This window comes from Microcaecilia unicolor, chromosome 8 (assembly GCF_901765095.1).
Source record: "Microcaecilia unicolor chromosome 8, aMicUni1.1, whole genome shotgun sequence".
NCBI classification, from domain to species: Eukaryota; Metazoa; Chordata; class Amphibia; order Gymnophiona; family Siphonopidae; genus Microcaecilia; species Microcaecilia unicolor.
The window spans coordinates 53,036,152-53,057,031 of record NC_044038.1 but is presented as its reverse complement, the minus strand read 5'-3'; the positions used below and the strand labels follow the sequence as shown (position 1 = coordinate 53,057,031).

Here is a 20,880-nt window from a genome sequence, read left to right as displayed (position 1 = left end):
GATCAAATACTTATTTCCCCCACTGTATATTGGTACTGGGGACGAAGAGAGGGGAGAAGCTGGACAGAGAAATATAGGGACACAGAGAAAGGGAGATACTAAATATGGGGGAAGATAGAGGTACAGAGATGGAAGAAGATGGATAGTGGACATGGAGAGAGAGAGTAGAATTATCAAATGGACATTAGACCTTGGTGAGTGAGTTAAGAGAAGGATGTAGAAACCAGAGCCTGGGACATAAGTACATAAGTAATGCCACACTGGGAAAAGACCAAGGGTCCATCGAACCCAGCATCCTGTCCACGACAGCAGCCAATCCAGGTCAAGGGCACCTGGCAAGCTTCCCAAACATACAAACATTCTATACATGTTATTCCTGGAATTGTGGATTTTTCCCAAGTCCATTTAGTAGCAGTTTATGGACTTGTCCTTTAGGAAACCATCTAACCCCTTTTTAAACTCTGCCAAGCTGTAATCTAACTGATAATACACTATACCATGGTTTATGGGAATGTGGGATTGTAAGATGTTTTTGGAAACGGGTGGTGGCCTTTCTTTCCTTGATGTTGTCGAGAAGGGTGCATGCAGGGCACGCCTCAACAGTTGTTGTTGGATTGTCCTGGCTCTTTTGGGGGGCTAAGGGCGGAGGAAGTCCTGCTGTGTAGAAAGCTTTGTTTACTAGCACTTAAATGTATTTTGCAAAACTGGACTGTTCCGGATAGACCTGAATTTTGGCACTGGCGCAATCAGGTACATCAACTGATGACTTGGGAGGCGCAAGAGGCCAGGGGTTCATTTAAACGGAAATCACGTTTTTTAAAGACGTGGAGTCCCTTTATAGATAAACTCACACAAAGAGGAAGAAGCCTCATCCTTAACAAATTATGAGACTCCATTGTTGCCTCTAGGCAGATTATAGGGAGGGTTATCGGGAGGGAGGATGAGGGGATTGGGGGGTGGGGGGAAGGGGAGGGATGAAAAGACTATGTAAAAATTTGATACTTTAACAAAGGATGTGCTAGTGACTTTAGAGTTCACATTTTGGTGATTGTAATTGATGCTTAAATGTTGTGATTGTGACATCAAGAAAAAAGGTACATCAAAAGAGAGGGGGGGGTAGAAGGGGAGAAAATGTTGTAAAAATTGATGATGCAGTTAAGATGCACATAAATGCATATGATGTGTCATTATGATTACAGAATGTTTGCCTTTTATAAAGCTGTTTCAAATGTTTGATCATCAATAAAAATCGTTTAAACATAAACTCTGCCAAGCTAACCGCCTTCACCACGTTCTCCGGCAACGAATTCCAGAGTTTAATTACGCGTTGGGTGAAGAAAACTTTTCTCCAATTTATTTTAAATTTACTACACTGTAGTTTCATCACATGCCCCCTCGTCCTAGTATTTTTGGAAAGCGTGAACAGACACTTCACATCCACCTGTTCCACTCCACTCATTATTTTATATACCTCTATCATGTCTCCCCTCAGCCGTCTCTTCTCCAAGCTGAAAAGCCCTAGCCTCCTTAGTCTTTCTTCATAGGGAAGTCATCCCATCCCCGCTATCATTTTAGTCACCTTTCCCTGCACCTTTTCCAATTCCACTATATCTTTCTTGAGATGCGGCGACCAGAATTGAACACAGTACTCAAGGTGCGGTCGCACCATGGAGCGACCGGACCAACATGACTTGAAAAATAAAATGAGCAGACAACAAAAGGTAGAAAAAAAATAATTTTATTTTTCTATTTTGTGACTAGGATATGTCAGATTTGAAATGTACATCCTGCTAGATATGGCTGGGGCCCAAGGCAGAAATTTGAGAGGGGACACAAAAGCTTACTAACAAGACTGCACCTTCTTCAGCTTCCAGCTGGCCTGGGGTTCTCTCTGGCTAGGGGGCCAAACACAGTTGCCCTAGTTGTACCTCCCCTAACACTGTCTCTTGCATGTGACTTTGCACAGTATAGGAGAAAATGCATCTCTTTGTATTTCTCTGTGCTGTGCTAAATGCAGGGACTGGTCTCTTGGGATTTTGATTTAATTTGTTTATGGTTTGTGGTCACTCATTCTGTATTTGTTTTCTGTGTGTGTGATGAAAGTATTCTGTGAGCATCAATTTTCTGTGTAGTATTCTATAGTACTTTGGCTTCTTCAGTTTTCTTGATAGATGTATTGATATTTTAGGGCCCCACTGTAATATTTAGGGCATATTTAAGGGCTGCATATGTGTGCTGGTGGACAGTGGCTCAGTGGAGGATGAAGAGTGCACCCTCTTACATTTCCCCTAGCTCTCAATGTGGCATGCAGCCACAGAGGCCAGCACTGCTACTCCCATTGAAGTTATTGGGAGTGGGGTAGGTGTGCGGTAGGAGTAGGGGCGTGTTCAGGGCATATCAGGTGGCAGGTGTTTCTCTAGTGCCCATTCACCCAACCTGTTGGCCCACCCAAAAATTGCCTTCTTGCTACGCCACTGGTTCCCAGATGCACATAGAGTGCTGCCTCCTTACCCTGTTATAATTAACATATAATGCCGCCACTCCTACTTTTCTTCCTACCCTGTCCTTCCTAAATATATTATAGCTCAGTATAACTGTATCCCAGTCATGGTTCTCCATAAACCATGATTCCCTGACCACCACTAAATCCAAGTCAGCCTCTTCCATCACAACCTCTAGGCCCATAACTTTTCCAGATGTTTTCCTTTTTTTTACCGTTTCTGTAGACATATTAAATGTTCTGCTTACCTGAGGATTGTACATGCTCCTTTATAATCTGTCTGGTGTGATTTGCAATTTTTGTAAATTGTTATGGATTAGTTATGTTATGTTACACATGTCTTCTAGCCCGCAATTACCAAAAAAATTAGTTAAATGCGGGTTACAATGTTAAAAGAAGAACTGGCAACAATAATCCAGGAATTACAAACAAGATTGTCTAATCCGTAAGTAGAACATATTTATCTATATATATAAAAACTCACCCTCAACGTTCTATTGGCTGCTGACGTCACTGAAGCCAAGGTTCGTATGTTCGAAGCTCTGAAGCCTCGAAAATCACAGTCTCTGGGCCCCGCCCTCGCGTCAAACGTTATGACGTTGAAGGCGGAGCAATTCACCGCCCTCGCGTCAAACGTTATGACGTTGACGGCGGAGGCGGAGCAATTCACGAACATCGACGACGGGTGGGGGGGGGGGGGGGCCACAGGAAAGCCTTGCTAGCGCCCGTTTCATTGGCTCCAGAAACGGGCCTTTTTTTTACTACTTAAAAAAAAAACAACAAATTGCCAAGGGCGCCAAAGGAGAACAGCAGTGCCGGGAAAGTATCAGCACTTTCTCTGAGACAACAGGTTAATCCCCCCCCCCCCCCCCCCCCCCCGCAACCACGAAAGAAAATCCTCCACCTCTTATTGCTGCTCCGGACTGCAAACCAAAGATTCATTCAAACCGAACATTCACTCTTTCCTGCTCCTATCTGAAGGGGGACATGTGGTGCAGCCCCTCCCCTTCATTAGTGCTGGCTGTTAAAAAGAGTGAAGGGGAGCAGGGAGGGACAACAGCTTCAGGTTGCCTTAATCTTTGCTTTGGCCCAATATGTCGAGTGCCCCTCCCCACCCCTGACTGGCCCCGCAAAGAAGTGCAATAGCCAGAATTCAATCTTTTACTAACCACTTTCCAGTGTCAGTCAGAAAGGTGGCGATGAGTTCAAAACAAAAAGGCACAATTTATACATTGAGGACTCAGGATGATGACGAAGAAAACAACACTTGCAACAGAAACTCTACTCAGCAAATGTAGTTTCTTCAAAGTAATGGATGTGCAATAACTTTTTTTCTTCTATGATTTCATTCAACAAAATATCTGCAGGATGGGGTATGGGGAGAACGTTTGGCATTTTGTGCCTTGATCAGTGAAATTTAATTCTGATGTGGTATGAGATTACAGTCCAAAGAAGGTCAAAACATCTGTTGTATCTAATTATTATGGCATGATATGGTACCAGGGCTTAGGATTAAAGAGCACTTTCACCTCCAGAAAAACAAATAATAATAATTGTTTTTAAAGTGCTGCAGACCAGATACAGGATGCTTGAAAATGTATTTGGCTGAACATTGTTAAGGCATATTTTACACACACACACACCCTACGGTGTTAAACACACACACACTCCATCTCTCACACTCCCCCACTCCCCCCTCCAAGTCTGCAGATCCCCCTCCGTGCATGTCAAGCCCACGCCTACCCCTCTGTTGCACACACACACACACACAATGTCAGTCACATACGCACACAAACTTCAACAATGTCAGTCACATACGCACACAAACTTCCTTGAAATGCCTACAGCCATGCTGCTACCCTCCCCACCCAACTGGCCCCGCTGATCCCCCTCTTTGCACGTTGCCCCCCCTCCTCAAAAACTGCCTACCCCGCAACCCTACCTCTCTCTGTCTCACAGACACATTCTCTGACACACACACTCTGTCGGTATCTCACACACACAGCAAAACTCTCTCACACACAGTCACGCTGTGTCTCTCTGTGACACACACACACACAATCAATCGACATTCTGTCTTTCTCTCTCCCACACAAACACACTGTCACAGTCTATCTCTCTCTCACTCACACACACATACACTCTCACATTCACTCTCTCTCTCACACACAGTCACTGTCAAACACACTCTGTCAAACATACATACTCAAAGGAAAACCTTGCTAGCGCCCGTTTCATTTCTCACCGAAACGGGCCTTTTTTTACTAGTTAAATAATAAGGTCTTAAATGCTTTACAGAATACCCTATAATCTTGAGAGAACACAAATATGAATAGGCAGTGAATTCCACACTGAAGGTTGTGCTTGATAGTATAAAGGTGAATCAAAAAGTCTTTGTGACTTATCTTTGTCTGATTACCTTGGCAGATTAGTGGTCTGCCAAGAAAGGTAGAGCTTGGTTCCTATTGTACGTTGTGCGAGCATTCACTCTGTCTCTTGCAGCTTTAAGAACCAAAGAAGAATCAGGAGACTCTGACCATCAGCATGCATCATATAAGGCTAGCTTTTGTTTCTTCCTGTCGTTTCATCCTGTGTGTAAAACTGAATGTAATAACTTGGCTAAGCATAATATAGCGACAGTCCTTATTTGCCCTGCACAGTTAAAGGTTTTTATTTGAATTTCTTATTTGTTCTCTTTCTGAACTCTTACCACAGCAGGCTGCATCAGTTCTCTCCCTGTCTGACCTGTCGAAAGTTCCAACTCAGAATGGCCTGTCCACTCCTCCACATCCATTGCAGGAGTCAAATACCCGCTTGTCTCCACCTAATGTTTCGACGCTGCTGGACATCTCTTTGCCTGGACCACCTGAGGATGCTCTTTCACAAGGAGAACCTGCTACTCAGATCAGTGACTCCATCATTGAAATTGCAATCAGCTCTGGCCAATATGGTGAGCATCAGAGAGGGCTTGAGACAGAGTTCAAATGTGCCACCTTATGGTGTGTAGTTTTAATTGTGACCAGTATAGTTAATACAGAACAGATTGGATATGATGCACCTTTGCATAAGTACTACCTCAAAATTTCAGCTGTTGCATCTGTGAGGAGAAGCACAACACAGTAGGCTTAATTGTCCCTTTTGTGTGCAACCTAGTCCATGGCCAGTCTAATCAATATAGAGTAGGCAGAACTAATTAGAAAAATGCGATCTCATCTGTGGTCAATAGAGTAAAGAAAGGTCTGTGCCATGGCAACAGTATGCTAAACATAAAAGAAGCAACACTGTGTCTCTGGAAGTAATTTACAGTAGGTGATCCACCTTGATTGGAATAGTTACAATAATTACTATTTCAGGTTTTTTTAATTGTACTTCTGTAGATGGGGGGGGGGGGGGGGGGGAGTCTCTGATCTTGCTCCTAGCTAATACCAGTATAAAAGTTGCATTGTTCTTCTGGATCTAAAGCTTCAAAGATAACTTTTCAGAATTCAAAGTGAATGAAATTGTCTTCATTTAGAGCAGCACTCTCCAATGTTTCTGTGGCTGTCCCCAGTTCACATGGCCGCAGAAAGCATGGAGCCCCTGGATGATGCAGGACATTAGCACTCTATGGAGCGCTCACCCAGGTTGCAGCCTCAAATATAGGTTTCACTGGGGTTGTGACCCACAGTTTGGGAAACTCTGACTTACTCCCTTGTTTTTAAACTGCAGGTTACTGTATACATGTTAGATGTTTTGAGAGTAGCAGCAATATGATAACCAGTTTTGACAGTGAAAACAGATTTGGCCATCAGTATTCATTAGAAGATAGTCACTTGGGGTATAATTTTTTAATAACTGCAGTGAGGTTTGTCAAAATAAAACAAGCATATAGTTATAATAGAAAAAGACCTCAAATTTAAATTTGCCCTGATAACTTCGTGGCCAGTTGGGCTATAATCATTGATCATAAAAAGTCCTCTGTACAATTGTGCTGTACATCACATATATTATATGTTTTCCTTATCCTGCTAGAACAGTCAAGACTTATGGGTTTTGTCCCCTTACTAGCAAATAGAGGCAGAGAGTTGGAAGAGGACATTACGGTGACATCAGTATAACAGGTGGTTCAACCAGGAATGTTCCAGTATTTCTTTACTTCTAGTGGACTGGTACATATGTTTCATTTCTTTCCCTGCCTTTCAAAGGTTCTCAGTATTGGGACTGTCAAACAGTCCCATTCACTACTTGGAGGTCACATCTTTTTTGGATATCAGATCGTCTTTTTGTCGCCTCTTATGATCCTCACAGAGAGGGCATTTGGCCTCAAAAGTGTTCAATTGTACACTGAATTAGGTTGACTTTTAAGTCAGCCTACATTCTTTAGAGGTTCCTCTGGACCTTAAAGTTCCTCTACGAGAGGTTATTGCCCTGGAAAACATTTTTAGGACCACAACATGAGTCATCCCTCCATTCTTTTGTCAAACATTACAGACTTGATGTTTAGACTAGGCAGGCCAGTGTCATTGGTAGTGCAGTTCTGGAGGATGATGTATCTTTCTTCACACCCTGTGGAATGAAAGCTCTGGTTCATCCCATAGGTCTGGACTGGTCTAGCAGGATAATAAGAGAAGTGAAATTTTTCTTACCTATTACTTTCTTTTGAGTATTGCTAGACCAGTCCAGGAACTGCACAGGAAAACTGATGGATTTTGTAGATTCATGGGTCCTAGGTTCTGCTACCTTTCTGTATATTGTCAATTTAGCAAAAGTAGCCTTATGGGGTCTCTCTTCTAGGTTCCGTGTGGCTCTTTTTTCCTCTTAATTGTTTTGGGCTCCCTGTTGAGTGGCTTTGACATTAGTCTAATAGTTTTTTTTTTTTTTTACTGTCTGCACCACCTGTTATACTGATGTCATCATGCGAATCTTCAAGTCTCTGCCTCTATGTTCTAGTAAGAGGGCAAAACCTGTAGGTCTAGACTGTTCTAATAGGATGAAGGGATAGGGGAAGGGATTTTGATATACTGCCTTTCTGTAGTTACAGTCAAAGTGGTTTACATATTATGTACAGGAACTTAAAAAGTATGAACAAATTATGTACATGAAATTAACAGGTATGAACAAATGTTACTATTAGTATCGTACATCAGGTAAAGCTCTTCAAAGTGGCGCCGTGTTTCTTTTTTTTTTTTTTTTAGGCAAAGGCCTTCCTTTTTTATTTAACAATTTTTCAATTTTATTTTTTTTGTACAATTTTTTTTATTGATGATTGAGCATAGAAAGCCTCCAAAGAACTCAATATACAACAAATTGGATTCTACTACTACTACTATTTAACATTTCTAAAGCGCTACCAGGGTTACGCAGCACTGTACAATCTAACAAAGAAGGACAGTCCCTGCACAAAGGAGCTTACAATCTAAAGGACAAAAAAGTGCAGTCAATCAAATTGGGGGCAGTCTAGATTTCCTGGAGAGAGGTACAATGGTTAGGTGCCGAAAGCGACATTGAAGAGGTGGGCTTTGAGCAAGGATTTGAAGATGGGCAGGGAGGGGGCTTGGCATATGGGCTCAGGGAGTTTATTACAAGGATAGGGTGAGGCGAGGCAGAAAGGGCGGAACCTGGAGTTGGCGGTGGTGGAGAAGGGTATGAGAGGAGGGATTTGTCCTGTGAGCAGAGGTTACGGGTAGGAGCGTAAGGGGAGATGAGGGTAGAGAGGTAATGAGGGGCTGCAGATTGAGTGCATTTGTAGGTTAGTAGGAGAAGCTTGAACTGTATGCAGTACCTGATCGGAAACCAGTGAAGTGACTTGAGGACAGGGGTGATATGAGCATATCGGTCTAGGCAGAAGATAAGACGGGCAGCAGAGTTCTGAACGGATTGAAGGGGGAGGCCAGTGAGGAGTAGGTTGCAGTAGTCAAGGCAACAGGTGATGAGAGAGTGGATGAGAGTTCAGGTGGTGTGCTCGGAGAGGAAGGGGCGAATTTTGCTGATGTTATAGAGAAAGAAGCGACAGGTCTTGGCTGTCTGCTGGATATGGGCAGAGAAGGAGAGGGAGGAGTCGAAGATGACTCCGAGGTTGCGGGCAGATGAGACGGGGAGGATGAGGGTGTTGTCGACTGAAATAGAGAGTGGAAGGAGAGGAGAAGTGGGTTTGGGTGGAAAGACAATGAGCTCGGTCTTGGCCATGTTCGGTTTCAGGTGGCGGTTGGACATCCATGCAGCAATGTTGGATAAGCAGGCTAATACTTTGTCCTGGGTTTCCGCAGTGATTGCTGATGTGGAGAGGTAAAGCTGGGTGTCGTCAGCATAAAGATGGTATTGGAAACCATGGAAATCAGCGAGCCCAGGGAAGAGGTGTAGATTGAAAAAAGAAGGGGTCCAAGGACAGATCCCTGAGGAACTCCAACAGAGAGCGGGATGGGGGTGGAGGAAGATCCATGAGAATGTACTCTGAAGGTACGGTGGGAGAGATAAGAGGAGAACCAGGAGAGAACAGAGCCCTGGAACCCAAATGGGGATAGTGCAGCAAGAAGTAAATTATGATTGAGAGTGTCAAAAGCGGCGGATAGGTCGAGGAGGATGAGGATGGAGTAGTGACCTTTGGATCTGGCAAGGAACAGGTCATTACAGACTTTAGTGAGTGCCGTTTCTGTCGAGTGTAGAGGACGAAAACCGGATTGAAGTGGATCGAGGATGGCATGAGAGGAGAGAAAATCAAGGCAGCGGCGCGTTCAAGTGTCTTGGAGAGGAAAGGTAGGAGGGAGATGGGGCAGTAGTTGGAAGGACAGGTAGGGTCTAGTGATTCAGTAAACATGTCAAGCAAAACACATACAGGTATTAACCTCGTCATCAAACTTTAAATTTTTTCTCCACACCCAACCCCCCCTCCCTCATCCCCCCTCCCACCATACTCTACCACAATCTGTCTACTAATAATATATCACTACACTCTTCCCTTCCCACCCCCTTCCCTCCCTCCTCTATATGTAAGAACCTAGTATCTCAATTACTTTAACAACATAGAAGGACCAGGCCCCGATGACCACTTTATGTAGGGATCCCAAACACGATAGTAGGACACTAAATGACCAGTGCGTAAGGCTGTTAACTTAGCCATCAAATGAATATAGGCCATCTTATGTAAATTCTGACGGATGCCTGGCAAAGTTGGCTGCTTCCAAGCAGCAGCAAGTGCCAGCTTACTAGCAACAAATACATATGCAGCTAAGTGATGCGTACAAGATTTCACCCTTGGAGGCCTGACATGCAACAGGCAATACTCCATCCTCAGAGGATATTGGGTCCCTGTTAAATTAAATACAAGGTTCAGTATTGCAGTCCAGAACTTTTGGACATGTGGGCAAGCCCACCAAATATGTATCATTCATCCTCACTTCCACATTGTCTCCAACATAATGCTGAACTTGTCAGAAATATTTTGGACAATCGCTTAGGCGTATAATACCAATGGTATAGAATCTTATGACCATTTTCCATCAAGTTACTAGAAATTGAAACTTTAAGCAGAGATTTGAATATACCTTTCCATTGTCTATAATCAAAGGAAACACCTATGGCAAGTTCCCATTTTGACAAATAGTATGTAATGGGTTTTTGATAAGCTAAAAGGGCTCTATAAATTCGGGACACACACCCCTTAGTTGCTCCATTCACCACTGCCCACTCCAAAGGTGTTCCAGCTAAACTTAATTCTTCCTTGGCCCGTCTTAACCACAAAGTCTCTCAGCTGCTGATAATGAAACGCATGAACAGCTGGGAGACCATACTCCTCCCGACTATTTTGAAACAATATAAATTCTTCATTCTCCCACACCTGTCCTAGTGTACATAGACCCATTCTCTCTCAGGATTGAAAGCAGGGATCAATGGTCCCCGGGGTAAATTGTGAAGCAAATCGGATATACATTTGCAAAAAATACTTTCGTCCTGGGAAGAATTTGTTTCGGAATGCAATCCAGGTCTGTTGGGGCCAACGAATAAGTGGTGGGGCCACAGATGCAATCTTTCTTACAAGTGGACCCGGCAGCCAAGGGATCGCTCTCAGCAGATAGGAAGCTAATTCTGCCTGTTCGAGGAGCTGCCAGATTTTGCCAGATACACTTAGCCACTCTGCCAAAATACGAAGATGGACAGCTTGATGGTACTCTACAAAAGAAGGGACCCCCATTCCTCCATGCTCACGTCTCTGGAACATCACTGTTGCTCGCACCCTTGGCAGTCTCTTTTTCCAAATATAGGAAAATACTTTTCGTCTCAGACTCTGAAAAAACTGATCTGGCAGATAAATGGGAAGAGCCAGAAAGAGGTATAATAGCTTAGGGAGAATTGTCATTTTAACCGCATTAATGCGGCCCATCCAAGAAATCGTCAGTCCCTCCCAGCGCTCTAGTTCAGAAAATAACTCTCGCAGTTTCCCCGGGAAATTGGCTTCATACAGGTCGGTTAAGTCACGTGTCAAATTAATTCCCAAATAGCGAATGACCTTTTTCACCCAACGAAAAGGAAAATTAGATTTTAACTTTGTCACCTGGTCCTCAGGTAAACTAATATTCAAAGCTTCCGACTTCTCCATGTTAATCCTAAAACCCGAGATCTGCTCGTAATGTTGCAGAATAGAAGACAATGCAGGAAAAGAGATGTCCGGGTTGGTCAACATCAGTAAGATATCATCGGCGAATAACAAGATTCGCGATTCTAGACCCTTAACACTCAACCCCATAATCTCCAGATGCTCCCATATACCACAAGCCAGGGGCTCCACCACCAATGCAAAGGCGACAGAGCACAGCCCTGCCTCGGGCCCCTTTTCAAAACAAACGAGGAAGAACTTTGCCCATTAACCTTCACTGAGGCACAAGGCGTTGCATATAAGAGATGAAGCCAAGATAAAAATTGACCCGCAATACCCACTTTTTCTAAGACAGCAAACATAAATGGCCAGTGCACTCTATCAAACGCTTTTTCAGCGTCTAGGGATAGTAACCCCATAGGAATTTTTTCCGTCCTAGCATAATATATGAGGTGAAGTGCCCAATGTATATTATCAAAGGTCTATCGACCACTAATAAAGCCCGCCTGATCCTTATGAATCAGAAAAGGGAGATATTTTTGTAGACAGGTGACTAATATCTTAGTAAAGATTTTATAATCAACCCCTAACAACAAAATGGGACGATAAGACCCACATCTAAGGGGATCTTTACCTGGCTTTAATATTACTGATATAGTTGCTAAGTTCCAAGTTTGTGGTATTGGTTGGCCTGCACTAAAAGAGTTGAACAAACTTAGCAGCAGCGGTCCCAAGATCTTAGCAAAAGTTTTATAAAACTTGTTGGAGAACCCATCTGGTCCCAGAGCTTTGCTAGGAGAGAGAGTATGAATCGCCTGGAGGATCTCATCCAATTCAACAGGTCTAGAGAGTTAATGTTGAGCCCCCACAGTTAACATCGGTAGTGTAACCTGATCCAAAAAGGCCCAAATCGCCTTCTCTGAGGGGTCAACATCTGGCGTGTAGAGATTCTCATAAAACCTCTGAAACAATCTTTGTATATGTGATAACGCGAATGTTATTCTACTATCCTCTGTTTCGAGACTAGAGACATGATTACGTGAGACTTGCTTTTTAAGCTTATGAGCTAGAAGTTTACTAGATTTATTACCAAACTCAAAATGGCATTGCCAGACTCGCTGTAGCTGTTCAGCAATATCAGCTAATTGCAACTCCTGCAATTCAGTCCGCAGTTTATGCAGTTGTTCCAATAATAACGATGAATGCTGTGGGGCCTGCCTATGTAATGTCCTTTTTTCTTCTAGTAGCTTCTTTCTTAAGTCATTCTCCGTCCCTCTACGCTCTCGCTGCATATGGGCTTTTAGAGCTATGAAGTGGCCACGCATTACTGCATTTAATCCATCCCATAAAACACCCAGCGAAACCTCTCCATTATCATTAAATTGGATATATTCTTTAATATGATTTTCCATTTGAACAAAATACGATAACTCTGATAAGATGGAATCATCCAACCGCCATTCAGGTCGGGCTCTCTTTGTCACCGGGAGACTTAGCTTCAATACTACCGGACTATGATCTGACCATGTGCGGCACACGATTTGATGTTCCAGAGTTGCATGGACCAATTCAACGTCCCCCAGCCAGAAGTCAATACGCGAAAACGACTGGTGTACCTGTGAAAAATAGGTGTACTCCCTAGTGGCAGGGTTAATTTGTCTCCAAAAATCTGACACCTCCCACCTTGCCAAAAAAGCGTGAAACAACTCACGATCATGCCTCGCATACTGTACCTTTCTGGTGGAATTCTCTAAGTGGAGGTTAAGAGTCAAATTAAAGTCTCCCCCAATACCTTATATTTTAATAATATTTGATGTAGCTGATGAAAAAAATCCCTGTGGTTGGCATTAGGCCCATACACAACAAAAATCGTCCCTCCTTATCGCTAATAACTTTATCCACCTCCCAAGACCGTGACCCGTTAAGAGCAATAAGAACCCCTCTAGTTTTAACACCATCTTTGTTGGAAGCAAAATATTGATAGGGATATTTGTTATGCCTACAGAGTGACTCATGTGTTGGCTTTAAATGCGTTTCCTGAACTAAGGCAATATCTGCCCGCAAGCGGAGCAACTCTCTAAACATCAGTTGTCATTTCATAGGAATATTAAGGCCTCTAACATTTAAACTTACAAATGTTATGTCAGCCATCTGTAGTCAGAAAACGTGAACACAATAATAGGATCCCCAATGTCTTATCAATACCAGAGCCCTCCTTCCAAAGCTTCCCTCTAGCATGATACCAGGGTCATATTGAATTATCAGATACCTTCTAATCTTCTCACCCTGGCTGCCTTCAAATCCGGGCTAAAGGCCTACCTGTTTGATGCTGCTTTTAATTCCTAACTTGTCACCTGCTCTTAACCTTATCTTGTCTTCCTGTCTTCAATAGTCCCTTTTCCCTATGTGTCCTATCTGTCTGTCCTACCCTTTTCCCTTATTTGTCCTGCCTGTCTGTCCTGATTTAGATTGTAAGCTCTTTTGAGCAGGGACTGTCTTTTCTTCATGTTCAATTGTGAAGTGCTGCGTACGACTGGTATGCTGCGTACGACTGGTAGTGCTATAGAAATGATTTGTAATAGTAGTAGTAGTTCTCTCCACCCCCTCCCCTCCCACCATACCCCAAACATTTAGATCCTCCCTTAAACAACAGCAAAGAGGTATCAAGTGGATAGAAGTGACATACGTTCTCTTCTCCCCCTCAGCCATTCACTTGAAAAACTTAGATCAACAAATGCGTACCCTTCCCAGCAATACAATAAACAATATAACAGACAGTGCAAGTTTCGCAAATCAAGCCTCACACAAAATTGCAACAAACTCATTTGGTCCAGGAGGAATCAGGACCTCTAACACAGTCAAGCAAGTTGACCACCAGACTTTTGATGCTGTAAGACATTGTAACATAGTAGATGACAGCAGAAAAAGACCTGCACGGTCCATCCAGTCTGCCCAACAAGCTAACTTATATTTGCTACTTTTTGTGTATACCCTACTTTGATTTGTACCTGTGCTCTTCAGGGCACAGACCGTATAAGTCTGCCCAGCACTATCCCCGCCTCCCAACCACCAGCCCCGCCTCCCAACCACCGGCTCTGGCACAGACCGTATAAGTCTGCCCAGCACTATCCTCGCCTCCCAACCACCAGCCCTGCCTCCCAACCACCGGCTCTGGCACAGACCGTACAAGTCTGCCCAGCACTATCCCCGCCTCCCAACCACCAGCCCCGCCTCCCAACTACCGGCTCTGGCACAGACCGTACAAGTCTGCCCAGCACTATCCCCGCCTCCCAACCACCAACCCCCTCTTCCCGATCTTGACTAAGCTCCTGAGGATCCATTCCTTTGGCACAGGATTCCTTTATGCTTATCCCACGCATGTTTGAATTCTGTTACCGTTTTCATTTCCACCACCTCCCGCGGGAGGGCATTCCAAGCATCCACTACTCTCTCCGTGAAAAAATACTTCCTGACATTTTTCTTGAGTCTGCCCCCCTTCAATCTCATTTCATGTCCTCTTGTTCTACTATCTTCATGTAGACACTTGTGACTTTTTTCAACTCGCTGCCACTGTGGACGCACAGGCAAGGAAGTCGCTCTGGAATTTCTCGGGGTTGCTGAAGGCTCTTTAGTATTTCCCTCAGGTAGAATCACTCGAGCATCATCCATGGATTTAACTTGGTGTATGCGGCCATCTTTAAAGAAGACCAGGGCAAACGGGTGTTGCCAACGATACTTTATCCCCATTTCTGTGAGTCTCATAGTGATTGGTTTCAATGCAGCACTGCGTCTCAAAGTAACAGAGGCCAGATCTTGGTATATCTCAATGACATAAGAGTCCCACTTATAAGATATTATTGCTCCACGGAGCACCGCCTTAGCGGTCTCCCAATATAGTATAGGATTCGAAGTATGTGTGTATCTTATAGTCCATCCATTGCCCTCTAATATAAGGAAGGAAATCCCTATCATAATAAAGGTCTAAGGGGAACATCCACTTCCGTGTTTGGCATTGCGATCCTGCTATATGATATGTGACACATATTAGTGCATGATCTGAAACAATGGTGGGATCTATGCCTACTTCCTGAATATCCGTGACCCCGTCCTCATCTATCATCAATATATAGTCAAGCCGAGATTGTATATGGTGTGCTCGGGAGTAATGGGTATAATCTCGAGTGTCTGGATGTAATAAACGCCATATATCCACCACTGCTAGCATGTCACATAGAAGTGGAATTCCCTTCGTGTGGTCACCCGGCCTATCTCCTAAGCTCCCAGTTCTATCCATCCATGGCTCCGCCACTACATTAAAATCTCCTATTACTGTCCTAATATGTGGATCTTGTAGTTTAACCCGTTGAATATGGACTATTAGGTGTCCAAACAATTTCTTGCTGTACACATTGGGGGCATAGACATTGACCAGTATCATCTTTATGCCGTTTACCATCACTTTGGCTATTATATATCTGCCGTCTGGATCACAATATACTTTTTCCTGCTCCACCTGCAGTGATTTATGAAATAGTATTACCACCCCCGCTTTTTTCCCCACTGCTGGCGCATCTATCTACCAGGACTTAAACTTTGCATGTTCCTGTGATGAAAGGTGTGTTTCCTGTAACATGGCTATTGATGTTCCTTTCTTTTTCATTGCCCCCAAGATTTTCTTTCTCTTAGTAGGTGATCCAATTCCTCCCACATTCCAGGAATAAAGTGTTAATCCCTTCATGTTATCCCTGTAGACCAGATCTCTATTAGCAGATTTCCCTGTCGATGTAATGCGGGCTGCCGTCCCAGCTGCGGCAAACCCGTATAATCTCCCCATCCATTACCATGCAGTACTCTTACGATATACATATATATATATATATATATATATATATATATATATATACATACATGCATGGTGCCACTTTAAAGATATCAGTATCATATGTAGGTAAAACACATTACGTTTATAAATGTGATGCATAACATAGAAAGAGGAGGTTTTATGACAGTAATTAAAATTATAGTCCATTTGACTGCTGAGTTATTAGCAGTAATTTAAATCTGAGGTCTTTTCTCCTCTGTTATAACTATATGCACTTGTTTTTTGCTTTGACAGATCTCATTGCAGTTAATATACCATATATAATTGTGTATAGGCCACAAAATTGTTTAACCTTTTTGGAAGGTCATGTCGGGGGGGGGGGGGGGGCAGTGACATCCTATACTTAAGTCTACCCATGCAGACTGTGCACTTCCTTATCCACCCAGTCTGATTTCAGTATCTCCCCTTCCCTTCCTTCTCCGCCTTGAGTCTACCCATGTCTCACTATAGTAACCACAAGCGTTATGTCCTTCCTCGCTTTTCTGTGCCAGCGTTTTGTCATACCTGTTCCCCAGTGCTGCATAGCACTTTCAGCACCAGCACAAGGCCTTCCTCTACAGGCCCTTGTTCAGGTAGGATACCTCAAGATTCCATACTGCCCCATCATTATTTAATATGTTCATTTCTCCTCTTGTCACACTAATAATAGGATCACGGTATTACACCTTATGTATACACAGGCGATATTCAACTCTCTTATTGCTTGTGTCATCTGGGATCAATCATTTCAGCAGAAGTTGAGTAATGGTCTTTCTGTTAATTACCTCCGGGATAGAGGGCCTTTTATACAGGGTTGCCATCTTACCTGTCAGATCAGCTTATCTCATATCTCTCACTCCACTCTTCAAATACCAATATTTTATTGGTTCCTTCCCCTACTAGCCTTTGTCTTGACACTTCCTGTTCGTAAGTCATAGGTTTTCTGCTGTCGCCTTTGTTTTGTGGAACATGGAACCAGTGGACCTTTGATTAGAATCTTCGTTTAAAAAACATTTATTGCCACATGAAAGAGTGGTTTATTGGGAAAGCATTTTCTTTTCCTTTTCTTCGGAGACATCCCCCTCCTTTAGTTCTTATGTTCCCTTTTATGTATCCAGTATATATATTGCCTTTTTGGATAATATTGGTTCCTTATCAGCCCTCCAGATTTGTCCAGCTGCCGATGTGTAGGTTATGTTTGCCTACTAGCAGATGGAAACTGAGAATATAACATCTTTCTGAACCTGTATATTAGTACTATACCACTCTTCAGCCCAGTGGCGTAGCCACAGGTGGGCTGGCCCACCCATTTATGGCTCAGGCCCACCCAACAGTAGCACATGTTTAGTGGTAACTGGTGGGAATCCCAAGCTCCGCCAGCTGAAGATTTTCCCCTGATGCTAACAAAAACGCTACTCTCCATGACACCGGCACCTGCGCATGCTCAGTTTTCAGTGCAATACTGCTGCCAAGGTGGAAAGAAGTGTTTTTCCACCAGCTGAGATCATTTTTTTTTTGGGGGGGGGGGGAGGAGAACACTTGGTGCCCACCCAATTCTTGCCTAGGCCCACCCAAAATCTGTTGTCTGGCTATGCCTCTGCTTTAGCCAGCCATTATGTCCTCTTTCTCCAGCAAATGGTAGGTGAGCAGCCTGTGCAGTCTTAGGCAGTCTGGTATGCCTAGAAGAGCAGGTCCTTTGGGGTTTCTTGGCTTAGGGTTGAATGGAAGCATTAGCATTCTATATTGATTAGAAAAAAAAAAACCTGTTAGGGGTTAACGTTTCTGGCTGTTCCTCTAGTCGGCCCTTGCAGTTGGGGTGGTTGGCCTGTGGGGGGCCACTGTAACCCCCTGGGGTGTACTCTTGGGTGGCCGGGTCCCTCATCCGACTCTCCCATCTGCCAGGAGGACTTGGAGCCTCAGCCCAGTTTTTTTTTTCTAGGAGCCTTGAGTGCCTCCTGCACTTGACAGCAACCAATTAAAAAAAAAAAAGAGAGAGCTGCTGCAGCTCAGCCAGCTCCATAGAGCATTTTCTGGGCTCTGCTAAGGAGTGCACACCTTCACTGGAAATATTATGGTCTGAGAGGGTTCTGGATGACCCTTCTGGGGATCGAGCCTTAGTGGACCAGGAAGTGGCCAAGGTGAAGATGGGGTCCTTGTTGTTTTTGGTGGATGCCCTTTGACTTGCTTCATAAGTGCATAATTGTTGCCATACTGGAAAACTAAAGGTCTATCAAGCCCAGCATCCTGTTTCCAACAGTGGCCAATCCAGGTTTCAAGATCCCCAAACATTACAATACATTTTATTCCACTTATCCTAGAAATAAGCAGTGAATTCCCCCCAAGTCCATCTTAATATTGGCTTATGGACTTTAGTTTTAGGAAGCTATCTAAACCTTTTTTTTAAACCCCACTAAACTAACTGCTTTTACTACATTTCTCTGGCAACGAACTCCAGAGTTTAATTACATGTTGCGTGAAGAAATATTTTCTCTGATTTGTTTTAAATTTACTATTTTTTAGCTTCATTGCTTGCCCCCTAGTCCTAGCATTTTTGGAAAGAATAAACAAGTGATTTACATCTACCTGTTCCACTCCACTCATTATTTTAGTCTTATCTCCCCTCAGCCATCTTTTCTCCAAGCTGAAGAGCCCTAGCCGCTTTAACCTTTCCTCATAGGGAAGTCGTCCCATCCCCTTTATCATTTTCATTGCCCTTCTCTATACGTTTTCTAATTCCACCATATCTTTTTTGACATGCGGTGACCAGAACCGCAGATAGTATTCGAGGTGCGGTCACACAGAGGCATTATAATGCCTTTGTTTTCCATTCAACCTAAACTTCCGGAAACTCCTAAATACTTACCTAATCGAAAAGGCATACCCTAACGATCCAACCTAAATGCCTTAACCCCGCAACAGAACAAGATATAATTTCGTACTGGACATAACCTAACCCTTCTTCCTTATAACCCCCAATGTGCCTCTCATACTTGATCATTACCCTGCCATTAACCTAACTTTGTAATTGTTCATACCGGTATTGGCGATCGCCTCTACTGTACAATGTAAGCCACATTGAGCCTGCAAATAGGTGGGAAAATGTGGGATACAAATGTAACAAACAAATAAATAAATTCCTTTCCTAATAATACCTAACATTCTATTTGCTTTCTTAGTAGCCACCACTGCACACTGAGAAGAGAGTTTCAACATATCAACGATTTAACCTAGATCCCTTTCCTGGTCATTGACGCCTAATGTGGAACCTTGCATCACATAACTATAGTTCGGGTTCCTCTTTCCCACATTCATCACTCTGCACTTGCTCACATTAAACGTCATCTGCCATATAGATGCCCAGTCTCGTAAGGTCCTCTTGTAATTTTTCACAATCCTCTTGCTATTTAACTGTCTACTTAGTTATAAAAATTCATCCTTCTCAAGAGCCTGGTAGCTAGTGATTCCTATTTGTGAGAATATCGTGCTGCATGTCCTTAGAGAAAGCTAAGCTACTCACCTGTTGCAAGTGTTCTCCAATGACAGCAGGCATATATTCTCACATCACTCCTGCCTCCTCTTGGAGTTGTCTTAGTTCATGCGCTGGGGACAATGCCTGAAAGATTTAAAGTGATGGTGCACTTGGCAGTTTCTGCACCAGGCTCCATGGATCACATCACCCATATGAGAATATATGCCTGCTGTCCTCAGAAAACACCTACAGGTATGTAACAGCTTTTTCAGCTGTTTTTCTCTGTTTAGCATTGTTGCTGTAAGTTTTCACAAGTTTGAATTCTACTTGGATTTGCTTGTCTTTTTGTGAAGGAGAGGGCTTTGACACATTTTATCCTTCTGCTTCATCTGAAATACTCATTGACCAGGCTTCTTACTATCCTCTATTTCCACCTTCTGGTAGATGGTCAATCACTCACTCATCTCTGGATTTGTCTGCTATGATTCAAGGAAAGAAAATTATCAAGCAAAACATAATTTTTCTTTCCTTGGCTTACGTTAGAGTGTGGTGTATCTTTGACAGCAGGTGTGAGGATCGCCATATTGCCCTGTTTAAAGTCTTCTTTGGCACACCTTTTGGATTTTTTTTGCAGGACAGTTTTATAACTAAATCTCTCAAGGTGCATACGGTGGCCCTGGTGTGTTTTTGGAGAAGGGTCAAGCCCTTGGCTTCCCATCAGGACATGATCCAATTCCTTAAACGAGTTAAGCTTGTCTGTCCTTCAGTTCCCCCCTTGGGATCTTAACCTTGTGTTGTCAGCCTTAGTGAAGGCCCTCTGTGAGCAGTTAGCAAGACTGTACACTTAAGGACCTTACTTTGAGGACAGTGTTCCTTGTCACTATTGCTTCAGCAAGGAGGATTTCAGAGTTACAAGCTGTCTCATGCAGGGAGCCCCTTTTAGTGTTTTCTAAAGAAAAAGTGGTTCTATGGCCAATGCCTGCTACCTGCCTGCCTTCCCAAACTGGTTTCATCTTTTCTTTTTTTATCACAATCAGTCTGTGGTGTTACCTGTCATGGGGGAGGCAAAGGGCTTGGATGAGCATCAGCAATTGTATTGGTTGGATGTTCGGAGAGTGTTGCGGATGTTTTTTAAGAGAACAGAAGAGTTTCTACTACTACTACTACTTATCATTTCTATAGCGCTACAAGATGTACGCAGTGCTGTACATTTGAACATGAAGAGACAGTCCTTGCTCGAAAGAGCTTACAGTCTTTTTGGACCATCTGTTTTTGCTGTTCAGTTGTAGCAGAAAAGGTGAGGTGGCTTTCAAAGCCACTATTTCTAGATCAAGGAGGTTGTTGCGTTGGCATACCTTCTTAAAGCAAGGCATATTCCACCAGAGGTCAATCAACTTGGGTGGAGAGCTGTCTAGTGCCACCCTTAAAATTTATAGGGCTACCTTTTGGTCATCTCCGCATACTTGCTTGTCACTATCGGG

At 43.4% G+C, this 20,880-nt stretch overlaps 1 protein-coding gene across 1 annotated transcript in view; it reads left to right on the top strand.

The window, feature by feature from the left end:
- The window catches only part of CRAMP1 (cramped chromatin regulator homolog 1), a 615,140-nt gene that overhangs the window by 460,576 nt on the left and 133,684 nt on the right, over window positions 1-20,880 (top strand). Inside the window, 1 exon segment of the mRNA XM_030211519.1 lies at window positions 5,216-5,450. Coding sequence (XP_030067379.1) covers window positions 5,216-5,450 — 235 coding nt within the window.